General features: G+C 34.8%; 1 protein-coding gene across 2 annotated transcripts in view; it reads right to left on the bottom strand.

Annotated features, from left to right (window-relative positions):
- The window catches only part of LOC135128588 (disks large 1 tumor suppressor protein), a 1,417,771-nt gene extending 1,406,455 nt beyond the window's left edge, over nt 1-11,316 (bottom strand). The window contains exon 1 of one of the 2 annotated variants that reach the window (XM_064055493.1): nt 11,047-11,316. In XM_064055493.1, coding sequence (XP_063911563.1) covers nt 11,047-11,065 — 19 coding nt within the window. In that variant the 5' untranslated portion in view covers nt 11,066-11,316. Of the gene's footprint in view, nt 1-11,043 lie in introns of both variants that reach the window. The other variant, XM_064055492.1, reaches the window with a different exon arrangement.
- Nucleotides 11,317-11,668: the final 352 nt, after the last annotated feature.

Below are 11,668 nucleotides of genomic sequence, written 5' to 3' on the forward strand. Positions count from 1 at the left end.
AATGGTTTAAAAAATCGAAAAATTGGAAAATCAAAAACCTGAAAAACCGAAAAATTGAAATATCGAATTACTGAAGAATTGAAAAATCAAAATAATGAACTATCGAAGAATTGAAAAATTGAAAAATTGAAAAATCGAAAATTCCACAAATCGAGAAGTTGGAAAATCGAAAAGTCGAAAACCCAAAAAATATATTAATCGAGAAATTGACAAATCGAAAAATCGAAGAATCGAAAATTTAGATACGTCGAAAATTGAAAAATCTGCAACCGAAAAATCGAAAAATCCAAAACCGATAAATCGAAAAATCTTAAACCGAAAAATCGAAAATCTAAAACAGAAAATTAGTTAAAACCGCAAAATTGAAAAATCCGAACACCAAAGACTGAAAAATCTAAAATTTAAAAATTTTAAAAATCGAAAAATTGAAAAATTAAAAAGTTGAAAAATAGACATATTGAAAAAGTGAAAAACCGAAAAATCTACAAATCGACAAATCGTAAAATCAAAAATTTAGAAAACTGAATAATATTGAAAAAGTGAAGAAACGAAAAATTGAAAAATCGAGAAATCAACATACCAAAAAACCGAAAAATTGAAAAATCTAAAATATAAAAATAGGAAAATATAAAAATTGGAAAATTTAAAAATCGGAAAATTTAAAAATCGGAAAATTTAAAAATCAAAAAGCCGAAAAATCGAAAAACTGAACAATCGAGACACGATATATCAAACAGATATGAAAAAATCGGAAATCAAAAAGTCGAGAAGTCGACAAATCGAAAAATTGGGAAATCGAAAAGTTGAATACTAAAAAAATTTGAAATAAAAAAAAAAATCGAAAAATTGAAAAAACGAAAAACTGAAAAGTCGAAAAAGTTATGCACCGAACAATTGCAAAATCGAAATGATTTTTAATCAGGCAATTAAAAAACCGAAAAATCAGAACCATCAAAAAACTAAAAAATTAAAATTTGGAAATTCGAAAATAGAGTTATCGACTAAACAAAAAATCGAGAAATCGAAAAATCGAAAATTTTAAAGATTGAAAAGTTGAAATTTCGAAAAATTGAAAAAACAATCGAAAAAATCGAAGTGTGAATGACCAAAAATTGATGAATTAAAATATGTACTGAAAATTTCGAAACTGAAATATCAAAAAATTGGAAAATTGATAAATGGAAATATCAAAAAATCGAAAAATTGAAAAATCGAGAAATCGGAACAACAAAAAATCGATAAATTCAAAGATCTAAAATATAAAAATAGAAGAATTTAAAAATCTAAATTTTAATATACTGACTGACATGGAAAGTGCAACACCCAAAAATAATACTTTTTTTAACTGATTTTTATACCAGGTGTTAGTTTTCAACGGGTAAAGAAATAATCCAAAATTCAGAAATATATTCTAACAATTAACAAAAATACGGTCAATAATGTGTTGGCCGCCTTCAATGTTGAATACACACATGTACACGTCTGGACATCGATAAAATTAAGTGGTCAATGTCTACTTGGGGTAATTCGTCCACAAACAAAACAGAGCACTCTTTCAGTTGTGACGTGCCGTCGGCCATCGGACAGACGGACAGACGGACAGACAGACAGACCGAAACGGGAGACCTATTTCTTCGTCCTGTACGGGTAATGAATGGTCGAGAAAACGTAAAAGTAGGGAGTCGGCCGACGGATTCGATTACAATATTTCCTTTGCTTACGAGCGGGAAGTAAAAATCACTTGAAAAAAAATATTATTTTTTGATGTTGCACTTACCATGTCAGTAAGTATAATTTATTTAATAAAAATACAATTGTATGTTGGTAACGTTGGTGGGTTTACGAGTTACGACGAAAACTTGATCCACCTGGTAGATCTATAATTTCTTATTTCACGATACTTGCATCACAAAATCAAAATTTTAACTAAAATATCACAGTTAGAACCTGTAGAGTACGTTTAGTAGTGTCTAATACGCATTGGGTATTTATTTTAATCAAAATTTGCATAATTACCATAGAAAACTTGGAGACATACAATTTGAATAATACTTGAAATTATACAAAAATTTGCAACATTTACCTTAAAATAGTGGTAGGACAGGCATCAGGAACTATGTTTTCCAATTTTACACAATTTTCGCTGATGTTTTTGATACTTTTTTCTGAAAAAGTTCTAAAATACAAGCACCAGCCGACTTGACCGAACCGCCACACCAAATGTCAAAAAAACTATAGTGCTGCCGTGTAGATATATAAACTTCTCAGTTGATGAGGGGCTGTTCTTTGTATTTTATAAGGGTCATTAAATTTTTTGGACGTCTTTCCTGATTATAACTAACAGAGTGCAGACAAGACAATATATATACAGTCGGAGAAAACGGAAATATTGAAAATTCGAAAACTGAACAACAGAGAAACGAAATATCGAAAAATTGGGAAATCTAAATGTTCCAAAATCGAAAAATCGGAAAGTTAGGTATTAAGGGAAAAACTCAACACGGATTCATAAACCACAAATAGACGAGTACGCAATTTTACGAAATTTTAAAATCACTTGCTATTTTAAAACTTTTTAACTGCTTAATATAATGTACAACAGAGTCACAAAAACACACCCGGTGTTTTAACACTAACCGGGGTCAAAAAACGCAAACCCACTTCAGCTAAACAGGATATTAGATTAGCAGTCTAGGCGCCATTACGAATAAGCGTATTTTCAGAATATGGAAAAGGGTCAGAAGAAACTCCATTCTTAAAAATTCCGTTGGGATTCTTTTGCGCTCCTTTAACCTACAAATACATGCTCTTTACAGCCCCCTTTGGAGCTGTTGCTCTTTAAATATGTGGGTTAAGTATCGCAGAACAAGTTTCATTGTGCCATCTACATATTGCGTGTCAGAGGGCAAAAGTGCAACTCCCAAGTGACAACCGCAACCCCTTTGTACAGTAAGTAATACATTGCTTGAGGTCTTCCTAACAGAGACTCTTAATCACTTGTCAAATACAGAGACAGATGGCTTGACGGCTGTTTAACACAGTAGTGCATTTTTGATAACAATCTTAATCCAATTTGTGTCTTGGTTAAATTTTTCTTACAACGATAATCACATGAGTAATCTTGAGTTAATGTGGCAATTCGTCAAGCTTCATGAAAAGAAACGCAACAAGTGACACCTGAAATAGATAGTCGAAGTGAATTACATTAGCTGCAAAAACAATACATTGTTTTATAGGAGTGCTTTCATTCTTTATTCTCCAACAACAAGAGAAAAACTGAAATTAAAGCTAATCGTAAATTTAAGCAAAAAACGCAGGAAAATTAAAACTCTAACCATTACTCAGGGAGCTATTCAGAAAGTGGAAAGAAGGTCAAAGCAAAACAGTCTCGTCCTTAAAAACTCCATGGAGATTATTTCGCGCTCTTTTAACCTATAAATATACGTTTTTAGAGCCGCGTCTAATGTGCGGGTTAAATGTCCTAGAACAAATCTTGCCACATCCATCTACAGCGTAGGTCGAGACACACCAAGTCGCTTAAGTATTTTGAAAAAAAACTCATAATAAGAGCATTTAAATATCTTGTTAGCGCGGGAAATTAAAAATAGTTTAATCTATCACCCAACAGTGCAGTAAATTATAAGTGTGGAGAACTTTATTATTAGAACGATTCCAAAATAACCCACGCCAGGATCGGACTAAAAATGAAAACGTCGTAACTCTCTGGGTATTACGTTAATTGACAGAAAGCATTCCAGAGTCATACTGTAGTACTAAAATTTCGATATTTTTGATCATTAGTAGTAGAAAATTTCGAATTTATTGGACGTGTGTAGCTGCAGGGTGCCGCATTCAAAAGTGGACTGAAAATCGGAACAAACATATGCCCGCCTTCAGCTTAATTTTCAACCGGACGAATTAATAATCCAGCCTTCAGGCTGCCAAACTGGAGAGAAACGTTAAATACGACATTACGGACAGTTATGTCCGTACTAAAATTATACGAGCTAAATTTGGAAATTTTATACTAGGGAGCGATTTTTATTTCGTAGGATACAGAATCATCACGGATATTCTCAAACAATTTAGTTTATTTTAAAGAGCCGGAATTATTTCAACCGACTTTCATACGGATAACCATGTTAGATTTTACACCCTGTGTTAACTTATGCGCGAGTACAAATACAGGCTTGATTTTTTGGTGGAGTTAGCTTGGGGCTTTTGCTTTGAGTTCCGCTGCCGCTTCACTAAATTCAAGAAAGTGCTTAAACTCTGAAATTTCTTTTGTTATTTTGGTTAAAAAAATTACAGAGAAAGTTTTGACACTTTAAGTTTTATTACAAAACAAAAAATAAAACAAAAAAGAGAATATAATTATAATAAAAGTGCTTAGTAACTTCAGAGGTATAACGAGCACTAAATCCATAATTATCCGGTTAATTATTATTATTATCCAGGGTAAACTCTCACTACTGATTCATTAACCATGCCGATGCTTTTAGCCCCTATTTCTGCGCTGCGTCATTGACAAATTAAGTACTCATTTTAGGAAATAATTGTACAGTTGCAAAATCGATCACTGTTCATCATTAATATAACAAATTCATCCGATCCCGATGGAATTCCAACGTTTTTAATTAAACATTGTGCGTCAAACATTGCTCAATTTTTATCGGATCCTTCTTCCTGGAAAACTCCCATATCTTGTCAATTCTGTCATTTTCGTGTAAAAAGTGTCACGTTTATATTTTGAGGTTATGTAGATCAATGTCAACGTCAGTGATAATTCATCCTGTATCAAATATAATGTCCAACTGACAAATTAAAAATACACAACGTGTGAAATTGATACTGCCAACCTGACACATGTAACAATTAAAAATATATTGGGGATTATTGTTTGCTCTTTATTTATACAGTAGTAAAAATATTGGTCGAAGCCTTCACAAAAATATGCTGAAGAATTCTACTAACGTGAAGTCACAAATTTTGACACCAACTTGTTGAAATTTTAGTATTTTCTAATATAAGACTGATTTTGGCAAATGACATAACTTCCAAGAAAATAAAGGGCGGGTGGGCGGGGCTAGTACCTATTAAGACAAGACTGATTTTGCAAATGACCTATTCTCTAAGAAAGTAAAGAGCGAGTAGACGGGGCTGGTCCTTGCCAAGATAAGATTGATTTTGGCAAATGACCTACTCTCTAAGAAAATGAAGGACGATTGGACGGGACTGGTACTTTCTTAAAATAAGACTGATTTTGCCAAATGAAATAAGAAAATAAAGGGAGTGTAGGCGGAGATAGTACTTGCTATCTAGCTAAGATAAGACTAATTTTGCCAAGTGACATACCCTCTAAGAAAATAAAGGGTGGGTGGGTGCTAGTACCTGATAAGATAAGACTGATTTTGGCAAATGACCTACCTTCCAAGAAAATAAAGGGCGGGTGGGCGGGGCTAGTACTTGTTAAGACAAGAGTGATTTTGCAAATGACTTATTCTCCAAGGGCGAGTAGAGAGGACTGGTTCTTGCCAAGATAAGATTGATTTTGGCAAATGACCTACTCTCTAAGAAAATGAAGGACGAGTGGACGGGACTGGTACTTGCTAAAATAAAATCGACTTTGTCAAATGGCATACCTTCTAGGTAAATAAAGGGAGGAGATGCGGGGATAGTACTTGCTAAGAGAAGACTGATTTTGCCAAATGACAAACTCTTTAAAAAATAAAGAGAGCGTAAGCGGGGATAGTACCTACTTGCTAAGATAAGACTAATTTTGCCAAATGATATACCCTCTAAGAAAATAAAGGGTGGGTGGGCGGGGCTAGTACCTGATAAGATAAGACTGATTTTGGCAAATAACATACCTTCCAAGAAAATAGAGGGCGGGTGGGCGGGGCTAGTACCTGCTAAGACAAGACTGATTTTGCAAATACCTATTCTCTAAGGGCGACTAGACGGGACTGTCCTTGCCAAGATAAGACTGATTTTGACAAATGACCTGCTCTCTAAGAAAATGAAGGACCAGTGGACGGGACTGGTACTTGCTAAGATAAGATCGACTTCGTCAATTGGTATACCTTCTAGGTAAATAAAGGGAGAAGCGGCTAGTACTTGCTAAGTTAAGACTGATTTTGCCAAATGACGTACCCTCTAACAAAATAAGGCGGGTGAACGGGACTAGTACTTGCTAAGATAAAACCGACTTTGCCAAATGGCATACATTCTAAGTAAATAAAGGGAGGGTAGGCGAGGATAGTATATACTTACTAAGAGAAGACTGATTTTGCCAAATCACATACCCCCTAAGAAAATAAAGGGTGGGCGGGCGGGGCTAGTACCTGATAAGATAAGACTGATATTTCCAAATGATATTCCCTCTAAGAAAATAAAGGGTGGGTGGGCGAGGCTAGTACCTGATAAGATAAGACTGATTTTGGCAGATGGCATACCTTCCAAGAAAACAAAGGGCGGGTGGGCGGGGCTAGTACCTGTTAAGACAAGACTGATTTTACAAATGACCTATTCTCTAAGAAAATAAAGGGTGAGCAGACGGGACTGGTCCTTGTCAAGATAAGATTGATTTTGGGAAATGACCTACTCTCTAAGAAAATGAAGGACGAGTGGACGGGACTGGTGCTTGCTAAGATAAGACTGATTTTTCCAAATGACATACTCTGTAAGAAAATAAAGGTAGGGCAGGCAGGGATAGTACTTGCTAAGATAAGACTAATTTTAGCAAATGACATACCCTCTAAGAGATTAAAGAGTGAGTGGGCGGGGCTAGTACCTCATAAGATAAGACTGATTTTGGCAAATGACATACCTTCCAAGAAAATAAAGGGAGGGTGGGCGGGGCTAGTACCTGTTAAGACACGAGTGATTTTGCAATTGACCTATACTCTAAGGGCGAGTAGAGGGGACTGGTCCTTGCCAAGATAATATTGATTTTGGCAAATGACATATCTGCCAAGAAAATAAAGGGTGGGTGGGTGGGGGTAGTACCTGATAAGATAAGACTGATTTTGGCAAATGACATACCTTCCAAGAAAATAAAAAGCGGGTGAGCAGGGCTAGTACCTATTAAGACAAGACTGATTTTGCAAATGACCTATTCTCTAAAAAAATAAAGGGCGAGTAGATGTCGCTGGTCCTTGCCAAGATAAGATTGATTTTGGCAAATGACCTACTCTCTAAGAAAATGAAGGACGAGTGGACGGGGCTGGTACTTGCTAAGATAAAACCGACTTTGCCAAATCGCATTCTTTCTAAGTAAATAAAACGAGGGTAGGCGAGGATAATACTTGCCAAGAGAAGATTTTGGCAAATCATATACACCCTAAGAAAATATGGGGTGGGTGGGCGGGGCTAGTAACTGATAAGGTAAGACTGATTTTATCAAATAACATACCCTCTAAGAAAATAAAAGGTGGATGGGCGAGGCCAATACCTGTTAAAATAGAACTTATTTTGGGCAACAATAAGCATTAATAATATTATTAATTCAGTATTAGGTAAAAATGAAGTTTTGGCACCAACTGCATCAGTTGTTGAAACAGACTCAATAATACAATGATAATGATAATGATAATATAATTTATTATCCAACAGCAGAATTCTGCTAAATGCAGGATAATTGTTAAAACAAGTTGTTTAAGAATGTACAAACTTAAATAAATATCTTAACTTAATACTATGCAAATAATAATTATTATTCTACCTAGAAAGCAAAGAAAAGTAAAAGTAATCAAATGCAAAACTTATTAATGTAAAAATTGTTCACAAAGTTTATCTTTAAGGGGTCTAAAACTAGAATGAAAAAGATCTAAATTTTTACAATAGGAATTTACAAATAATGTTTCGTACGACAACCTGGACTATAAAGAAAAGTAGTACTTTTAGAGTTAAACCGTGGAATATAAAAATTAAGTAAAAACAGCAATCCGGGATCTTTATCTGAAAATTTATTAGTTTATAGATGAATAATATTTCTGGGGTTACTCTTCTTTTTTCTAGTGAAGTGAAGTTAAATTTAGTAAGCGAGTCTTTATAGATATAATTGCTCGACACAAAAATATTATGTTAACGAAAATAAAACGTTTTTAAAAATTCACAGTATTCGAGACGTGAGCGAATAAAGGCGTTAAAAAAGGACATAAGTGGCAAATTTCTATAAAATTGTTTAATATTTCTTCTTAGGAATCCAAGTAACTTAAAAGAAACTGCGCAAATTTCATTAACATGAATGTTAAAATAATGTGAGTTTAGAATCTAGATAGACCCCTAAATCACATATGCTGTCACACAATTTTAAAGGTTCATGGTTTAATATTATACTGGACTGGTTCTACCTGTATTGTAAACGTCGTGGACTTGCATTTATCTATATTTTACAGTGATTTAACGATTTAACTGAGTCCAGCTATAGAGGGTATTAATACCTTCTTATAATCTTAGGCAATCATCAAGTGTATCGATTCTACTATATATTTTCAGATTATCTGCATAGAGTAAACATTGTGAAGTCAAATTATCGACCACATCATTAAAAAATATTAAGAATAGGAGGGGGTTGAAAATTGGCCCCTGGGGCACCCCACTTACAGAGGTGAAATGAAATTATTGAAAACCTTGATATTCAACGAAATTGTCTCTACCACTTAGATATGATTCAAATAGTTTAATTAGATCGTTGGATAAACCAAAACTGTGTAATTTATGTAGAATTAGATGGTACTGTACTTGATCAAAAGCTTTAGAAAAATCTGTGAAAATCGTATCAATCTGAATTGGATCATCTTAATTGCAAAATACTTATTTTTTTACAACAAATCACCATATGAAACATATTCTTAGCTAAAAAATAAGCCAAACGTATACCCGCCCCTATCTCAATTGTGATGAATTTTTCATTCGTTGTCAAACCGAGGGGCGGAGCGTTTATGCAAAAACCATATTTATCTACAATAATGTACCATTTTAAAAATATTTCAAGTTGCTTGGGGTAAAAACGATTACGTATAGTAAGAAAAAAAGGCAAAATGTTAGCCCCGCCCACCCACCCTATCTCTATTGTGATGATTTTTTTTATTCGTCGTGACCCAAGGGGGCGGAGTTTAACTGCAAAATCCTTGTTTCTCTACAAGAAATAAAAACCATGTTTTTAAGTATCGTGTTGGTTAAAAAATACTACGTGTATTAAGCGAAAAAGAAAACCAAAGATAAGTCCCACCTATACCCGCCCCGATCTCAGTTGTGATGAATTTTTTCATTCGTTGTCACACCGAGGGGCGGAGCGTTTTTTCAAAAAGACTACGTATATTAAGAAAAAAAGGTAAAATGTGAAATATAATCTACGAACGTGCATAAGTTAGTGGCTGTGGATTTGCCTTTTCAGAATCCATGTTGTAAATAATCCTATAGAGCATGTGTTCGAATATTTTTGCCACATTGGAAATGATAGAAATACCTATCGTATTATTCCTCGTACATTGTATTTACTATTGCCAGGAAGTAAATGGAAAACAGTTTGAACAATTGTTGTAAAATTATTGTTTATTGAATGTTAATTTGATATTTTTTCAATAATGTAATTTTTTATTTAAATTTTTCAAAAACCTTTCATAACAAAATATTGTTTTGTTTTTCTCTACGAATCTGGGATTATTATACCTCTTTCGTCCCCACAAAGAGAAGATTAACCCAGTAGGGAGTTCAAATCTAAAACGAGTTTAGCACAGAATTTGTTAAGAAATCAGGTAACCATGATATAAATAAGCTCTTCATCATTTTAAGGGTGAGCTAAAGCATATTCCTTCATAGGGAAATACATATAAACTTCTGTCCAAGTTTTTGTCAAAAGTATACGTCCGATTGTAATAAACACCGGTGAAATGAGCGTCAAAAACCCTACCCAGACTGCTTTTCCGTTTTTTAAATGTTGTTGTCAAAAAAAAACACTACAACGCGTTAAAATTGTGATGAGTATGAGATTATCTGATTTTCGCTATTTATGGATCAATTTTAAATTTTCAAAAAGCTACATTAGTAGAAATTGTAGTAAAATATCCATCGCGCTTTACAGAAATAAAATCTCTTAATAAATAATTGAGTAAACAGAGGCAGAATATTTAAAATTTGTGGTCAAACAAACGTTAGCCATTTTTCTGGTCCACTCAAATCTATAACAGGTGACCGATAGAGCCCGTCCTTTTAAACCCCTCATAATCGGACAATAAAATTTAAAAAAAAACATTAAAGGCAGACTTTTAAGTTTACATTATCTTGTAGCCCCCTTCTAAGTATTTCGGAACATTGCTTTTATTAAAAATTAAAAGATTTGTGTCCGCAGGTAATTATCGGTGGACTAATATTTACGATACATTTACACGTAGCTAATAAGATATTTTGGAATCTACCACCAATGCAAATTTTTGTTTAAAAGTTAAAAATAAGACACCTATACAACAAACTTCTAAAATTTTTCAAAATGTAAAAAGTATTTGTAAAAGTAATAAATTACTTTTAAAAATAATTATTCCAATCACTAGTAATAATAATAACCATTATGATTCTGATTACTTTCATTTAATTTTTTATTTCAAAAGTAACTTGTCAACACAAAACACAACATGTCACTTGTTTTTTTTTTAAATAAACGAATTTTGAAGTAGTGCTTGTTAACCAAAGTTGCTAATTCGGTATTAATTAATATGAGTGTTTTCCTAATTGTTAGCACTTTTATCCCACAAATAAAACCCCAGAAACCGGGTAACTGTTGCAAAAACACCCCGTCTATTGGCCACCTTTCCCCATCTCCGTGTCAACAACACAAACACGTCAGTATTTTTCGGTGGCACAATTTTCGTCCTGTCAAGTGGTAACCCTGCAACTAGCACCGCGTAACTGACCCCCTCCACCTCGCACAGCACGTGCATTTTCACGAGGTATTGACAACTACCGGACGCACGGCACCGTTCCGTTTCCTCAGTCAGCTGATTGTCAATCGATTATCAACGCACTACGATCATAAAATCTTACCACCTTGCTTACGGACTGGCATTGCGAGCGAGTTCTTTGATCTCCCCAGGGGCAGCGATGCACCACTGACACACAACTGTCCGATCAGAGCCACTGTTTTGATTTTTTTTCGGTCGAGTTCACCCACGTCCGACGGTCTTCACACCGTAATCGCGCTGCAATTCGTAGACGGCCTCACGAAGAGCTTCACCAACGTGCAACAATAACAACACAGGTCAATATGGCGTGAGAGACGAAGAGGATTGGTCGATCCGACAACGCGACGTCATGGGGTGGTTGCGACTCCTCAAAATAGATAGCACACTTTTGCCCCCATCGCTCTATCTTGGACGCACACTCGAAAAACTGCGTCGGGACGCCTGTTCGATAACGCGCTGGCGGCATCTAGCTGCGGCGGGGGGAGGCTGGGGCGGCGCCGGGATGCAATGAAAAGGGATTTATGCGGCTTACATGAACGAAAGGAAGTAATGAAATTAGATTTGGGGGCTTAGGCGATTCGATTTTTTGATTGGGCATTTTTGCTGAGGAGGGTTAGTTATGAGGAGTAGTGTTAAGTTGACACGCCGAACATCTAATTTCATGTTTGTTCGGAGGTCCGCAAGTACGAATAAAATATGAAAACTTT

Source organism: Zophobas morio, unplaced genomic scaffold, assembly GCF_036711695.1.
Source record: "Zophobas morio isolate AGI-343-1 ecotype UQ-CSIRO unplaced genomic scaffold, CSIRO_AGI_Zmor_V1 ptg000014l, whole genome shotgun sequence".
Classification (NCBI taxonomy): Eukaryota; Metazoa; Arthropoda; class Insecta; order Coleoptera; family Tenebrionidae; genus Zophobas; species Zophobas morio.